The 16,447-nt window shown below is 50.1% G+C and overlaps 3 protein-coding genes across 3 annotated transcripts; 1 reads left to right on the top strand and 2 right to left on the bottom strand.

The window, feature by feature from the left end:
* Nucleotides 1-409: 409 nt before the first annotated feature.
* Nucleotides 410-3,385, bottom strand: GLOTRDRAFT_54660 (glutaminyl-tRNA synthetase). The gene is made up of 6 exons (XM_007863652.1): nt 3,024-3,385; nt 2,894-2,965; nt 2,628-2,842; nt 2,091-2,562; nt 1,730-2,030; nt 410-1,670 (listed from the first exon to the last, which is right to left on the bottom strand). The coding sequence occupies exons 1-6, from the start codon at nt 3,328-3,330 to the stop codon at nt 488-490; spliced, it is 2,550 nt and encodes an 849-aa protein (XP_007861843.1). The 5' UTR covers nt 3,331-3,385; the 3' UTR covers nt 410-487.
* A 7,917-nt stretch (nt 3,386-11,302) lies between these two features.
* On the top strand, nt 11,303-12,122 carry GLOTRDRAFT_33572 (ARF/SAR protein; the record flags this gene model as incomplete). The annotated part of the gene is made up of 6 exons (XM_007863517.1): nt 11,303-11,357; nt 11,420-11,430; nt 11,483-11,564; nt 11,618-11,710; nt 11,766-11,998; nt 12,045-12,122. 6 exons carry the CDS (start codon nt 11,303-11,305, stop codon nt 12,120-12,122), a joined length of 552 nt encoding a protein of 183 aa, XP_007861708.1.
* A 342-nt stretch (nt 12,123-12,464) lies between these two features.
* On the bottom strand, nt 12,465-15,411 carry GLOTRDRAFT_33192 (uncharacterized protein; the record flags this gene model as incomplete). Its single annotated transcript, XM_007863488.1, has 12 exons — nt 12,465-12,686; nt 12,741-12,881; nt 12,943-13,231; nt 13,286-13,440; nt 13,501-13,584; nt 13,639-13,696; nt 13,753-13,862; nt 13,916-14,017; nt 14,068-14,334; nt 14,392-14,513; nt 14,563-14,857; nt 14,920-15,411. 12 exons carry the CDS (start codon nt 15,409-15,411, stop codon nt 12,465-12,467), a joined length of 2,337 nt encoding a protein of 778 aa, XP_007861679.1.
* Nucleotides 15,412-16,447: the final 1,036 nt, after the last annotated feature.

Consider the following 16,447-nt stretch of genomic DNA (forward strand, 5'->3'; position numbering starts at 1 on the left):
CAGCGAATGGAAGGTGAGTGACGATGTAGCGATGTGTCTGCGAATGTGCCAGTGGTCCGAGCCCTGCTTAGCCGGCTATGCAGGTTGGGTTGGTATTGCGTTCTGGGCGGAAAGTTGAACACCTTGGTACCCGCGGCGTGGTGGTTCTACCATTTCACGGTAGACGTGAATTTGTGAAAAGGATAGAGGATGTGGATAGGCAGACACGGTCTGTCCCCAACATTTCCTGGACATATATTGCTTGCGGTTCCTTCGGCATTACTGCCGACACCGAGCCTGAGCAGGCCTGCAGGAATATAATAGACATGATTTGTGACATGCAGAAGTGTTAAAGGTTCAAAGGTTCAAAGGTTCAAAGGTTCAAAGGTTCAAAGGTTAACGTTCAAGGTTGCAACTTACCGATAACATCCGAGCTTTTCGCGTCATCCTGAGTCATCACGAGGGATAGACTAGGATTGAACATGTACATGTCGCCGACACTACAAGTTTACGCAGACTTTCCTGCATCCTCCTTTAGACTCACAATTCTATTTAGCACGATATAGTCCCCCTCCCTGCGTCCTGGCTTCACTCCTTCCTTCTCATCAAGGCACGCCACCCAGGAATCTTTGTCCAAAGCGAAGTAAGCAACCCTCAATCCCTGGAATCGCACACACTCCTTCCCCACGAGCTGCTCGCTTGTAGCAACGGGCGTATCGTCCGACGCCAGAGCATTGACATTGGTAGCCTGGTTGGCACGGGCAGCATCCGTTCTCTCCTTCCCCTCCCTTTTTGCATCTTCATATGCTTTCTTAGCCAGCTCCCAGAACCCTACCTCAACCAAGGCACCCTTGACCACTTCCAAGCTATTGGGATTGATGTCCACTCTGAAGTCCGGTTCCACTGCCGCGGGATTGTCGCTCCTGAACAACCGGTGGAATATCCTCGTCTCGTCCACCCGCACTGGGCTACCGGCCTCCGGAAGCTCGGCCACCCACTGGATGAAAGCCTTCGGTTTCTGAGGGGCCTTTCCGTCCTTGCCGTCCTCGAGGCGACAAATGAGTTCCGTGACTTCACCAGTGGCAGGGTCTGTCTTGTATGACGTGCAGGTAATGGGATGCGGAGCCTGAAACAATCCCACAGTCTTGTGAGGTGCAAGGCGGAAGTACTCCTTGCTGTCCACGGTCCTGAAGTCGTCCTTGTCAATGAAGATATGTTTCGTGAATGGAATTCTTGACATCCCGAGCTCCGGGACCTTGGGATGCAATGGTTTCTCCACCCAGACGACTTCGCCATCTGGGATATTCTCGATAGTTACCCTTAGCGGGTTGAGCACCATGAGTAGCCTAGGGGCAGTATTCTCCAGGTAACTCCGTACGCTCTGCTCGAATCTAGCGACCTGGATGTTACTCGCAGCTGTCGACACACCAAGCCCGCTCACGAAGGAAACAATGGCGCCGGGAGGTACTCCACGCCGGCGAAGCGCAATCAGAGTGTAAAGTCGTGGATCGTCCCAGCCGTTCACGTATCCTTCATTCACAAGCGCCAGGATTTTACGCTTGGACATGAGGGTTCCCTCTATGTTCAACCTCCCATACTCGGATTGACGAGGCTTGTAGACCTCGAGAGCATCACATAGCCACTCATATGACTGACGCGATGCGATGAACTCCGTGGTACATAGTGAATGTCTGTAAAATGGAAAGGCCAGTGAGCGGAGGGAGGTCTCCGTTAGCCATGAAAGACGCACGTGATGTTTTCGAAACTATCGCACAGACAGTGCGTGAAGTCGTATGTCGGATAAATCTTCCACTTGTCTCCCGTCCGATGATGCGGCGTCTCCAGGACTCGATAAGCAATCAAGTCCCACATCTGCGGATTCCCGTCTTCTAAATCCTGCTTCATCCGCAGAACCGCTTGGCCAGGTTTGTAATGCCCATCCTTCATCTTCTGGAACTCAGCAAGAGACTCGGAAATGGGTCGTGTGCGGTGAGCACAGGCTATTCGGGGACCCCGCATTTCACCACCCCGGTTTGCTTTGATTTCCTCGGCTGGGACATGGCAGAGTGAGCGAGTAGGATTGGTGAAGACGAAGAACAAAGGAAACCTACGAGTGCAGTTGCATACGTAACCCTTGTCTCTCCTAATCAACTCCACCGCCAGATCATACAACCGCTGGAAATGATCACTCGAGTACGTGATCATCCACGGCTCGTATCCCAGCCATCGCACCATCTCCAGGATGCTCTCAAAATACCTAGCCTCTTCCTTCTCCGGATTGGTATCGTCGTACCGCAGGTAACAGTGCCCGCCGTGGTGCGCCGCGTACCCGAAGTTCACGAAGATGGCTTTGGAATGGCCGATGTGGAGGAAGCCGTTAGGCTCGGGTGGGAATCGCGTGTGTACCTTGCCTTTCGTAAACTCCAGGTGTGCCTGGCGGAGGTGTTCGTGCAGCTGGGGATTCTCGCCTACTTTATGTAGGGACCCTAGGAAGCCCTGCTCGAAAACACTGGATGTCGACGCTTCAGGCGCTGGAGCAGCAGATGCAGCGGTAGGTTTAGACGGTGCCTCCTTCTTAACCTCCTGAGGAACGAGCGGGGCTGTCACATGAGCCAATGCCAGAAAGAGGGCAGTAAGTGCGAACACACTTTGCCTTTGGCCTTGGCCGCTTCTCGGGAGCCGAACCTCTCCGTGAATGCGCGCTCAACGGAACTCTTCAGTTCTAGCGGATTTGCCCAGCGGAGTTCAGGTGTCCCTTTCAGCGCGCCAATGGAGGCGCCGAGGTTGTTCCAACCGGAAACCGCAGCGGAGGAGACGTATTCAGTCACCTTGGTATACAGTTCCTCAGGAGTGATGCTGTACCCTAAGAGATCGTCAGTACAATGAGGACGGCTGGCTTTTCGTGATAACGTACCTACACCACACTCTCGGTCGAATTCCTTCTGGTCCACGGGCAACGGATGCGAATCAAGATGCTTAACAGCAGCTACAAACATCCTATATCAACATGGAATCCACATGGAGGAAGAACTTCCCTTGCCCACCATTAACCTGATCCGTGCTTTTCAGCCTTCCATCCAAGATAGCGTTCAGGACATAGCTCCTCTCCCCCTCCCCAAGCCTACCACCTTGAGTTGCGAGAGCAGCCATCAACGTTCCCTGCTTCTCATCCAAGTTTTTTCCGGGAAGATCATGTCTCTGGATAAGCTCCTTCAGGACGGCTGCACTCTTCGGACTCTTTGCAGCCTCCGCCGCCTTTGACTGAGCCAACCCGATTGTTTTGAAGAGTTCCACCAGGCCATCAACATCAGCGCCCCCCGCAGAAGCAGCCTTAGGTTTAGGGGGACCCATGGCAGCAAATCGTAGATGATCGTTATAGCTAAAGAGCAGGAACTGAGAGTTACTTGTGCTGCAAACAGCCGAGTCAGGATCGATAGGACGCGTCAGCACGTGACCGCTAATTAGGTCGCGTGTTCGCGTCCTGGACAAAACGGTCTCGCGATACAGTCGAGTCCCTCTTAACCCATAATTCTCGTAACCCATAGCATTTTGGCATCCACCGACTTGGTAGATAGTAAATTGGTACCAAAAACCCATAACTCCCTGATAACATAACCCATACCCTCCTGGAGGGTCCATAACCGATAATTTGAGCTATTTTTAGCCCAATTAGGCACATATGAGAGCGCATTTATGATGTTTGAATTGATTTTTTCGAGAAACTCATTCAATCCAACAGAAAACGGTGCGCATATGGCGATATGTACCCATTTGCAGCGAGATGGCCAAGATGGATGACACGGAACATGCTGGGACAGCCAACCTTTTCCGAAAACTCTGTAACAGTTTTGAATGCATTCTATCATAAGCAGGGGGCCCTGATAAGGACGCGTCTGTGTGGCCAGAGCCACAAAACTCTGCCACGTGTAGTGGCTTGCACGTGCCTGCGACGTTTGTGTTCGCGGTTCGCGAACGCGCTCGGCGGTGTGACCTCCCCAGTGGGGTTGACATGTCACACTCTCATAACCCATGCCCCTCACTGCGGGCAGAGATGTCCCGCCGGTGGGCATGCCAGGAGCATCTCCCTGATGGGAGAACGCTTTCCTAGAATTAGTGTTGTGCCCGGCCTGGCTTCAAGCCCGAGCCAGGCCCTATTTCAGCAGACCCGAGCCAGGCCAAAGCCCAACTCCATCAGGAAAACCCTCTCCCGCTAATTAGATATAAAAGAGCATAATTGTCAAAAATTATACAGATTATCTCATTATACCCGATTATCGCTAAAACGCTAGCCCCTTTGTAATTATGCGTGGTTATCCAACATTTATATCTAATAACATAGCCTTAGACAAGGCACTCTCTTATTTTTATCTCCTTTTATTGACACTGTATAGCATAGATGGGAGCAAAATCCATATCATTGCAGCAAGGGTATTGTATATACATAGTTGCAGTCTGTATGGAGCAGCCGAAACTGTGATAATCTATCTACACCCAAAATCTAATCCCAGCATGTACGCGAAAGGATCACAATACCTCCAGTGTCTGTAGCAGGAAAGCAAGGGTTAGGGTACTGGATATACACAAGGTAACAACACGATACACACCTTCGACCACAACTTTCAAGTTTCCTCCCAAGGCTAGCCCACACCCAACCCAGCTGCCAAGGCCCAGCGGACAAGGATACCGACTAACCCACCAGCAGAGAAGCTACTATGGTATCTCAGTAAGGACAACTGCCGAGACAACATCGGCGAACTCACATCTGACCACCTTCATCTGTTACGGCAATCACGGTAGGTCGGAGGTCTTCAGCCTAGTCATATAAATGAGTCAGCAGATATCCTAGTACTCAAAATCTACAAATACTTACCGCTGATGCATTCGACTTGAAGTCGACAAGCGGCAATGAGATGGGTGGCGGCGGGCCTCGGTCTTGGATTCTACAGGAAATGACAATTATATGCACACTGAAAATGTGCCATATAAATCAATGTCGGCGAAAGCCAGCGCCAGCGAACAGTTGCAAGTGACTTACCGTGGCTCAGGTTACGAAGGCAGCGCCATAGTCATGCGGCGCTGAAAGGCGAGACCCCCGAGAAGAGCACAGCTGTTTGGGCACACAAGAAGAACTGGATGCAGACGGTGAGAGAGAGGGAAGAACAAAAGAGGGAAGTCGCGACTCGCGAGGACTGTTGAAGTAGATTCGGTCGGAGCTTGAAAACATGGTATCAACACACTCACGTGACCGCGTCGGCGCATTCAAACCCGAAGTAACAGAAGTTCGAAGCCTCTCTCCGCAAGCTGGATCTCAGGCTATTGTGTGCTGGGCGCCCTCTTGTCTGTGCTCTCTCCCCTATGCATGGTGCATTTCCTGGCTACGCTAGGACAATCGGCAATATCTGGATAGCTTTGACATCAAATAGTCGTGTTCCTGTGCAAGGCCAGGCTTCCAGTGCAAAGTAACGGCACCACGATGAGAACACACGCGCAGCCACGTCTCCGGCTCTATCATCCACGGCGACGAGCACGACATCTTTCAAACGCCCACATCAGGCTCCCACCATATCCATATACCTGCACGCTCGTCGTACAACTCTTCAACATCCTCGTGTCGCGTTGGCCGGTCACATGAGCAGCCTGTCTTCGAGCGCAACGACGCCAACTTCATCGTCGCTTGTTCGCCCGTATTGACCGAAAGCTCAGTCTGACGACAGACAGGATGTAGATACATCGGAGAACGGATATGCATCTGGTTCGAGACGTTTGATATGAGTAAGTCTCGTTTACCTTTTCCACACTCACTCAATCCCACTGACCGAGGCTTTCTGCGTGCTACGAGCGAGTGTTGGGGTGCAGGCAAACTCCAGCCTTGGCTGGCGGAGGCGATGTATGACCACCATGGCTGGCATTGCAAGCACCCCACAGCTGACATCTTCTAGTACGTGAGCTATACTGATGGTCACAAACAGTGCCGATCCGGGTCCATGAATGTATAACGGTATAACGGGATGCACGAGAACATGGGAGTGCGGCCGTAGCTACTGCCCCACTGTTGACACCTGGTAAGCCCTGCAGTCATGCCCAAGAAGTAATCGCGACAACTGGTAGAAGGGATAGCAGGACACAAGGACCGGACTCTGTCGGGACTTGTGGCAAAGGTTATGTATGTAGAATGTATCTACTACAAATGTCCATGATCAGATTGTATATATGTACCAAATAACATTGACTTATGACTTTGGTGTTCTCTTGTATGAGATTATGTCGGTTATATGAACTTATCCAGAACTTATCCGCCCATTATCTTCATTATATGGCCCTAGAGCCAATTATGCAAAATTATGTCTAATTTGCCAGGGAGGGTTTTCCTGATGTCAAGCCTGAGGACAGGGCCTGGCTTGGGTTGTCCGAAGCCCGAGCCAGGCCCTGCAGGCCCGGGGCTTTGTGGCGCAGGCTAAATGAGCTGATCTGGGCTTCAAATCACAGGTAAGTCACACCATAGCTGTTGTGGATTTAACCTCATGCATTCTAGCCCTATACGGGGCTGTGTTAGGAAGCGATGTCCTAACTAGTCGTCTTGAGATAACTGGGCCACATGCCAACAGTTATGTCGTCACTACCTCAGTAAGCGTACTGAAAGGTAGGTCTGGCCGGGCCAATGCCAACGGTCAAGTCAAGAGTCCAGGTAATCGCTGTATTCAACAGGAGGTTGAACTAAGGAATACATGGGTTTTCCTACAGTATATATAGTAACTGGTATAGGGGTTGATACCCAAAGAAGAGAACAATGAGAAAGGACGCGTAAGCTATCCTGTGAGAACGTAACTCAGAGAAATGAGAAATACAAGGGCGCCCATTGGTAGAAGGTGAGTCAAGGGAGATAACATGTGAGAAGAAGATAGTGTTCATGGGAAGTTCTACTCAGAGAAAGGTACTGTCCAATAGCAATGCTTGGAATGGAAATGGAATGAGATAAGCATGGGAAAATCATAACATCGCGCAGCGTGATGGGAAGGCTCAGGACAGGTACCAATGCGTCAGGACAACCTCTAGGGGCTAGGACGAGCATATGGAGAGACGAGGGAGTTGTATGATGCATGGTATAGTGGCAGACGGGTGCTGAGCAGTCAAGGGAGTTGCGGCAAGTATTTGTTATTTATCTCCGGGCGGTCGCAGGGTCATTGCTGGAGTATAAAATGTATGATGTAAAGTAAAGTCAAAACAAGTTTGATCTTCACTGTCTCAGCGTATCAGAGTTACCATCTCAGTGACCCTCGAAGTTCAAAAGTGTCAAACTTAGCGATTTACAACTGATCCTAGCTTTGCCAATAGGCCTGACTCATTGATTGATTTATCTCCGCCATCGAAATATTAGCTCCCGTGAGTATTACATAGCAAAATAAAATTAACCAAGTCTCTCTAGCAATTTCTATCCCACGAGCATGATCCTACAATAGGTGTTGGTGCTTGTGACCTTTGTTTATTTTCGATTCTTCGGAGATAAATACTCTGGAGCTTTGATTCGTGTTTGTTTCAGGTGTCAAGGCTTTGTTTTATTTTTTCCAGGTCTTCCGATGGACTACCCTACGTTGTCTTACTCCTCCTTTCCCCCGAACTACTTTATACCCTCCAGTCATCTCAGACCACCTCCACCCATACCGCTGGGTGTGTTAGGCTATTTCCCCTTGGTCTTTGGTGTCTGTTGTGTGTCAGTGCATATCACTGGCATTGGCCAAGCCCAGCTACACCACTGCGACACTGAGCGTCAGCGAACAGGCCTGACACAAGTATACAAGTACTCAAGGGCAGCAGAGTAGCATTTAGTAACATCAACCCCAATGGTCCTACACTTGGTTGCAGGCAGCCAGAGCAGGGGCAAAGATGCTGATGTGAAGTCGGCACTTCCCAGTAGAGTAGAATATCTCATAATGCATGACATAGTAATGCATAATACCTCATAATGCATAGCTCGAGGTGGGAACCATGGCCATTACTATTACCTTATGCAAAAAATGTGGTACTGCATAATGCATAGCTATTTCAGGGTACCAACCACTATACGAAGCCTACATAGCCACCTCATTATGCATAAGGCACCTGATAGGCACCGGAGAGCATCTAATTTGTGCATGAATTTCACCTGCCAGTCACCCTTTTTCGGGTTAGTAAGAAATCACCGTCTCTAGATCTCATCTTATGCATGGCTGGCGTGACACCATCCCTAGGTTCATCACACACTGTCACAAAATGTGACAATATGCAAGTGCCATACGACCTCCTAACGCATAGCGGGACCAGGTCCCGACGTTATGCATTAGGAGATATTCTACTGTAATACCTGAAAACCCATAGCTTTCGGCTTCCACCAACCACTATGGGTAAGAGGGATTCGACTGTATATCGAAAGTGTTCGTCGACATGCACAAACACTGGCAGTGGTATTTCACTATATCTCTCAGAGTCTATAGTCTCACAATTATGGCCATCTCTGCCGGCTTGAAGTAGACAGTGTAGGAAATTTTGAAAAAACCTTATCAGAAGTTGTAAGAACTTATCAGGTCCAATAAGGCCATCAGGTCGTTAATACCCATATTAGGTTCGAAAAAATGGAATAACGCGCTACCAGCCTGACAGAGCCTGATCAGCCTGATGCTACCTGATCAGGTCTTATGAGATCTTATAGGGTTTCCCATGAATAATAATAAAAATCTCACTTCACTTCCACCTTCATTGTTCCTCAACTCAGCTGATTTTGTAGTCTCTCTCCTTACATGCATTTTATGGTCCAATTGCCATCTTAGGTAACATGAGTGCACTAGTCAGGTTCGAACACAGGGCCGCCAAGTCAACAGAGAATTAGGTCACGTGAGTTAACTACTATACTAAATGTGCAATACCACATGTGAAACAAATCATGCTATATACCGTCATCTGGTTCCTTCCGTGTGTATGGGGCATATGCAACACCACTTCATTACTATAATCCCGCAGTACGAGGGCATCGTGGTAATGCACTGAATTCACAGTTGCATAGTACTTAGTTTAGGCGCAAGGTACTAAAAACATGTATACAAGACCGGAAACACTGTCACATCTTATCGGGCCTGATAAGTCCTGACCAGGATAGAAACCAAACGCTATCAGGCATTATAAGACCATCAGACTTCATCAGACCTGATATGGGTTTTTGGATTTTTCCAACAATCCTTTTGCAGCTGCGCCCTTCAGAAACTCGACGCATACCTAGGTATTCAAGACTTCCGCAAGGAAGTAATAACACATCAGCAGTCTCTGGGAGGGTGAATAGCTTAGTATGTCACTGCAAGCTCACACCTCAGGCCCAGTGGAAATCGACAATATTTTCGTGTTTTTAGATATGTTCCTCTATATAACAGGTAGAAAAATAGCTCTAAATACAGAGGAATGTAGTAAGTGGCACTTTAAATACATGGATTTATATTCTAGTGAATTGTGCCGCTATCGCAGCGGGCGTGGCATATGTTGGTAATAGATCTAAATACATCGAAAATAGCTACAAAATCAGGAGGATATATGGTTGTGGTGTGCCGTGTATATGGGCTTCCCCGGTATCAGGATGAGTGGTAGGATATTCTTGTACTTTTACAGATATTCACCCATGTTCTCATATATTGCCCCCTCGCATGCCCATCCCGCTGTATTTACACATATTACTATAATCTTCTACCTTTTCCGTTGTGTCGTTCGGACCCCCACCTCGCCCATCTGTTCTGCCGGTCCCCCGGCAATGGCACGTCCCCCCGCTTCGCACCTCTGGTATCCGATGCCCGCTTCCACCATCTCTACGCCCCCCTCCCCCCGCGCACTTATTCCGGTTTGTCTGCACGACCTGTCTTCCGTTCCATATGCTGTGCTTGCAATGGGGACATACCTATTCAACCTGTCCTCAGGATCGCTTCCTGCATTGAAATTGAAGTCAGAATATTGAAATTTTGTGATGCAACTAACAATTACTCACTATATCTCTACATTATTGTGCATTCCGCAACGTGCCCCCCGCCTCGAGAATCCCGTCTAGGCAGACAAGTCATATTGGTAAATAATTCAGAGCGCAAAGGGGACAATACCTTGTGGTTAAGAGGAGAGTGCATGCAAACGGTTTACTGCAACGCGACAACTTTAAGAATCGCGCGAGAGCGGCAAGTGATGTCATACCGCGATCACTGCAGCTAAATAACAACTTGAACGCGGTAGAGTCCGCGATTCAATCCGACGTGGCCGACGCGCTCATGCAGGCGACACGCGAGGCATGCGCTCACGCGACGCACTCGACAGCATCACATCCCCATACAACACGCACCTGATGCAGGTAGAGTAGGTCAAGGGAGTGTCATGCAAGTGTCATTCAGCAGTCTGTGGCCTCCAAAATATACAGGTAAACATATGCAAATATATTTAAAGTATCTAAAAATACGAAAATATTGTCGATTTCCACTGGGCCTCAGGTTCCACTTGGGCTGTAACTGATGCAAGCTTGGTTTTGGAACAATAGCCCCGGCAACTTGCTAGGACCCACTTGGTCGCCCCAGTTGTCGGCCTACAAGCGGTATCTAAGACTATTTTCAATCATTACTCACCTGCCGGACAAAATGTTGTCTGCGTCTGCGCGATGCAGATCCACAAATTTCCATTTACCGCCAGTGGCTGAACATTATCAACCATGAAAGAAGAATCATGGGCAACTCAACCTCTGACCGGTTCGTTCTCTTCCACTTTGGTGATGCTAAAGCTGTACGACCTTTCAATAACACAGTCATGACCCAGACTCGGCGAGTTCAATCTGCTCATCGACAAACTCTGTCACGGCTCTGACAGCGATTCAGGAGACAAAGGGGGCCAGGAGCGCAACCATCTCTGCCCGACTAGAAGAACGCGAGACACATATACCAAACAGTCCAAAAGTCTCCTGAACGACTCTTCGCACTTACTTTACGATCGACTTTCGGGTATAGAACAATCATGTTATTGCCGGCATTCCATGAATACTCTCTTCCTGAGAGCGTACGGACCGCTTAAGTCATCCCAAGGTTAACACGTACATATTCCAGTGATAAACGTATCCAATGCGTGGCCCCAAAGCAGTGATAGCGTCAGAGATGTATAGCGTAGGACAGCAAAGGCACTGGATGCAACCACGTAAGGACTTTAGCGCTGGGTCGGAGCTTAAATATCCACGGTAGGCGGTTCCCCGTCACACGCAACTCAAACGACTTCCAACCATCCTCCAGTCCTCGGACGCGATCCCGTATATCTTTCCCTTTAGTTCCTTTCATACGCAGCAGCCATGGGTCTCTCGGTCTCTCGCCTGCTTTCCGGTCTCTTCGGCAAGAAGGAAATGCGTGGGTACACTTCATCGATGACCGCGTTCTGCTTAATTGAGCGCGCTTTTCGTCTTTGATAGGTATTCTAATGGTATATACTCTGTAACCACCAGAGGGGCATGCGACTCATGGACAGCTGCTAGGTCGGTCTTGACGCCGCTGGTAAGACGACGATCTTGTACAAGTTGAAGCTTGGAGAAATCGTCACCACCATCCCAACAATCGGTGCGCCTCCTATGCTGTGCAGGCTTCGTTTTTCGGTCTCTAATTTGTCCCAGGTTTCAATGTCGAGACCGTCGAGTACAAGAACATCTCTTTCACCGTCTGGGACGTTGGAGGACAGGACAAGATTCGACCGTTGTGGAGGCATTGTACGTAATGATGCAACCCACGCGTGCCTCTCTCTCTCTTACCCCTTCTGTGCAGACTACCAAAACACCCAGGGTATCATCTTCGTGGTTGACTCGAACGATCGGGAACGTGTCTCCGAGGCTCGCGAGGAGCTGCAGCGGATGCTCAACGAGGACGAGCTCCGGGATGCTCTCCTCCTTGTCTTCGCAAACAAGCAGGATCTGCCCAACGCCATGAACGCTGCTGAGATCACCGACAAGCTCGGCCTTCACGGGCTAAGACAGCGAACGTGGTATATCCAGGCAAGTGTCGTCCTTACAGTGCATCTGGCTCGGCTGACATGTCTTGTCATAGGCGGCGTGCGCCACGTCTGGTGACGGTCTGTACGAGGGGCTTGAGTGGCTGAGCGCCAACATCAAGCGACGGGTGTAAACTCCGGTTCTGGACCATGCCTCCGAAATCGCTTTCCTCCTATCACGATTCCTTATGATAATCGAAAGCCTATTACAACCACGCCCGCCTCCCCCAGTCGCTTACATATGGTGTTGTTGTCCTTGACCTTCCGCTTGTTTTTATGTCATATTGGAGTGCCTCGTCTTGAGCGACGAAGTCCCGGTTTCCTTCATGTACAAATCTGCCGCGATGGATGGGGTTTATGAAGCTTTTATCAGACACTTACTAGACCAGGGATCCCGTATATGCGCTACACATAGACGCGACATGATGTCATGAAAAGTACCGCTATCAATACAACCCATCCCGAGAACTGGCGTTTCATCGGCTTTCGCCTGGGAATAGCCTGCTCACTGCCTCGGCCTCCCTCCTCCGTTTCTCGCCCTTCTCCCTGGACACGTTGTCCCGGCACGAGCCGCCGTATTTGGCGAGCTTCTCCAGGAGGGCTTGAAGGCGTTTGGGCTTGACAGCGCTGTACGATGTCTGGCGAATGCTAGGCACCAAGTAATCTTGCACAGTATCAGACAAGATAATCGACGTTGTCTAATTTTGGAATCCGTCATTGTCGTGCCCAGGAGTAGACAGTAGGATACGTACGGAGCGCAACTCAGCAAAGGCCGATGCAAGGTGTGCCCGCCCGATGCCTTTCAGTTCTTCCTCCAGGAAATCAATATCCACTAGGATATTTGAGATGGCGTTCTCGTTGATCATGGGCACATTGCGACCAGTAAGGAAATCCTGCATTCACGGGGTCAATGAGATACTATAGCTACGTAGGCCCGGTGCAGGCTTATCTTACCATGAGACAACTCGCGATGTAGTTAACTGCGCCACGGTACGCTTCGTCCTTGTATGCATCCTTGATGACCAGTGAATCGAGCACTGTCGTGAGCCAGTTGAACAGTTCGTAAAGGTATACGCTGGGCGCACTCTCCCGCGCTGAGGGCGTCCAATCATATTCGGACAGGTCAAAGAAGTCGTCGAGCTTGGACGTGATCAGGCTAGTAATCCTCGTCAGTGCGCGGGAGATCGTCGATGCGAACGACGAGGAAGCTGTGAGGCGGATGGACCCGCCGCGCTGTGAAGTGCTGTGAACAGACCACTGTGTTAGGTGTGGATTGGGAACAAATTAATAGACTCACCGCATGCTCGTTATCGTGGCTTCGATCTCGGTGCAGGCTACTTGGAAGTGTTCCAAGTTGGTCACCATCTGCGCTATCTGCGTCAGCGTAGACGTCGTAGCGAGACGTCGTGCGATGTTATCGCTAATGTGCGCAGAGAGTAGGTTGTCAAGAGCCTGCATTCGCGTACAATATGTATGAGGGAACGCGACACAGGAATAACAGGGTAGCCCGACCTTGCTCATGAGCTCGTCCACGTTCCGATGATGTTGCGAGACACCGTCAACGAAGTGGTAGAATCTCTCAACAAATGTCCGGATCTGTGGTAAACGCCATTGGCTCCTAACCGCCATCAATAATATTTGGGGACATACAGATTGACAGCATAGGTAGAAGCTCTGGGACCACGGGAGCAGGAGAGGGAAAGAAGCCCTTCAAATGCAAACAGCTTGAAAACCACAGTCACCGGAGTAAAGAGTGTAACTCACTTCATCAGTTCGTCCCGCTCGGCCTTGCTTATCCACACGACTTCAAAGACTGCGTCTCGTTGCTGACTATTGTCTACCTGCATCGAGACATGATCATCTTGCACTAGAATCTACACAAGGGTCATTAGCCACGCTTCGCAGCGGCTCGGTGGTAATGGCGCACATCGTCGAACCGTTTCTTGAACTGCTTCTCCAACAGACTTGCGTACCGCTCGAACATGACGAGGATGAAGGAGTACATATTACCCGTAGAGTACTCATAAGACTATGGCGGACATCAGACGATGTTGCGGATCACGAGAAGGCTGTTCGCACCTCCATTGTCATGGTGAAGCTTATGAGGAGCTCCTTGGCCTTCATGAACGTGTCCGGATCCATCTGGGTCTTGAGGGCATCGTCAATTGCGCCGCTGAGTCTGCTGATCAGCGTGTCCCAGAGCTCTTCGACGTCTCGCTCGGAGCGGAATGTGCCAGTTGTCTTCAAAACATGCGTTTCGATGATGAAGTAACCTGTAATCTCTTGGAGCAGAGATGCAAGGTTCGACAAGGATAACGGAGAGGGTAAAATAAGGTCGGATTGTGCCTGGGCATACCTGGGTGGGACCATATGCCACATTTAAAGACTGGTACTAGGACATACCTTTCGGTCCGCTTGGTAGGATTTCCGTAACTCGTCCAGCGAATCGAGGGCGGTATATATGTGGATACATTGGTATAAAGGCTTGAAGTCCACAGTGACTTGCTCGTTCTTGAGCGCATCGACTATTGGCTCCGTTTAGCACATTCGCGAGGCAAGGGTAATAAGACGGACACTCAGTCTTCTCGTAAGTCACCCATTCCACAGCACTCCCGACCCGTGCGGAGCGCAACATGGGGTCCCTGTCGCGTCGAGCCTTCCACCGCTTGACGCGGAGCTCCATAGCCTCAAGGGCGAGCTCGCCGACTTGCCCACTCACGTTTCGTATGTCTAGCAGCCACTGTTTAGTCGAGGCGGTCACCGCGTCCTTGATCTGACCGCGAAGGGAGGGAAGCGAGGACAGCAAGTGCTGGAAGAATGGAGTTTGCGACAGCGAGGTGGGAGGCATGCTTTGGATGTCTTCCAAGGACTGGCGATGGGAGTTATATTACGATGCATGTACGGACATACAAGGAAACGTAGATGACCGACCCTAAGAGCACTCCAATACTTCCCCTCCTGGACCATCTCCCCGACCCTGTTTACGACATCGAGCACGCGAAGACATGCCTGCAGATTGTCAATAGCTTCGTCCAGGTTCGCAGCTGTCTTCTTGGACTGTAGGAGCGCCCTCTTCTTCTCTACGAGGCCATGTCCCACCTGCGCGACATTCCCATCCAAAGTGGTGATGCGCTCGCGCAGGTTCTTCGTGTACGACTTGATGGTAAAGAGTGTCGACACGGAGGAGATAAAATCCTGGTAGTTCTCACCACAGATGCGTTCTATTTCAGCATCCTTGGACTCGATCAGGCCTTGCACGGTACGGAGATACACCTCCTGCTGTTTGTTCTGGTGAATCTGCTTGATGATGGGGCCAAGCTGTTCGAGGTTCTCTGAAGATGACTGCGGGTCGAGCAGATGGATCTGCTGCAATTGCTGGTCGATGTTCTCCTGGGTGAATTGCGGCCTTCGGCGCGGAGGCATGGCTACTGACGCGATTCCACCTACAAACTGCCTTTCAGATTGTGAATGGACTATGTCGGAGCAACCAGTCCATCAAGAATGCGGCGAGCACAGCGTAAGCAGAGACCGATACCGAGTATATGCAGGCAGGAGTGTAAGTCTAAGTATCAGAGCAAGATGTATTCCGCAGTGAAGAGACTTCATGCAAGCAACAGTGGCTGATCCGAGAAAGCCCTTCCCCCGACGCAATTCCACCTTACCATTGTAACGCTGCTACCCTTGGACACGGCTATCGAACATGCTGCACCGCACATGTCGCCGGCTAGCAGAGAACGCACGTTCGACTTGTCCGAGATGAGTCTTGACAAAATCTTTATGTTTCCGATCGCGGTCGGTCTAGTTTCCCCGATGCTCATCCGGATATAAGAGGTATATGACTCCTTCGCTTTAGCAACCTATCGCACTACAGTCGACTCTGTCTTAACCCATAACGGGTCGTGGAACCCAAAAGTTATGGGTTTCTGCAGACTATGGGTTACCAGAACGTGTGACATTATGTGACTACCTAGTACGCGTGACAGACAGCCTATCCGGTATAGGCCGGACGTCGTTTATGACACCGTTTAGATACGGAATCTTGAGTCTGGTATGGGTTATCTTCTGAAATACCACGAGAACCAAAAATTAAGGGTCCAGATGGTCCAGATTCTCGTGAGAAGGAGACCTGTACCTTCCTAATATAGGTTGTTTTATGGGTTATGACCCTTCAAAAAGCTATGGGTTATGGGATACGGGAGACTTATGGGTTTTTACTATCTACCATGTCGGTGGAAGCCAAAAACCTATGGGTTATTACAGGTTATGGGTTATGACAGGTATGGGTTAAGACAGAGTCGACTGTAGATATCACCCATGGCTGTACAGAAATTCGTGGTCGAAGCCGTGTACGTCCTGCATGCTCTCCATATTTCGCTGTCCGCTGACACCCGGGCCCAGCCTATTCGACATGGACGGCACCCTGGTAGACTCCACCGCAGGTGTCGTAGGCGCATGGGAG

Source organism: Gloeophyllum trabeum (genome assembly GCF_000344685.1).
Source record: "Gloeophyllum trabeum ATCC 11539 unplaced genomic scaffold GLOTRscaffold_00002, whole genome shotgun sequence".
NCBI classification, from domain to species: Eukaryota; Fungi; Basidiomycota; class Agaricomycetes; order Gloeophyllales; family Gloeophyllaceae; genus Gloeophyllum; species Gloeophyllum trabeum.

Coding starts and splice junctions, on each gene's coding strand:
- GLOTRDRAFT_54660 (XM_007863652.1), bottom strand. CDS start 3,330: ATGGGTCCCCCTAAACCTAAGGCTGCTTCTGCGGGGGGCGCTGATGTT. Junction 2,966..3,023: donor AAGCACGGATCAGGTTAATG/GTGGGCAAGGGA, acceptor GGATGTTTGTAG/CTGCTGTTAAGCATCTTGAT. Junction 2,843..2,893: donor CGACCGAGAGTGTGGTGTAG/GTACGTTATCAC, acceptor ACGATCTCTTAG/GGTACAGCATCACTCCTGAG.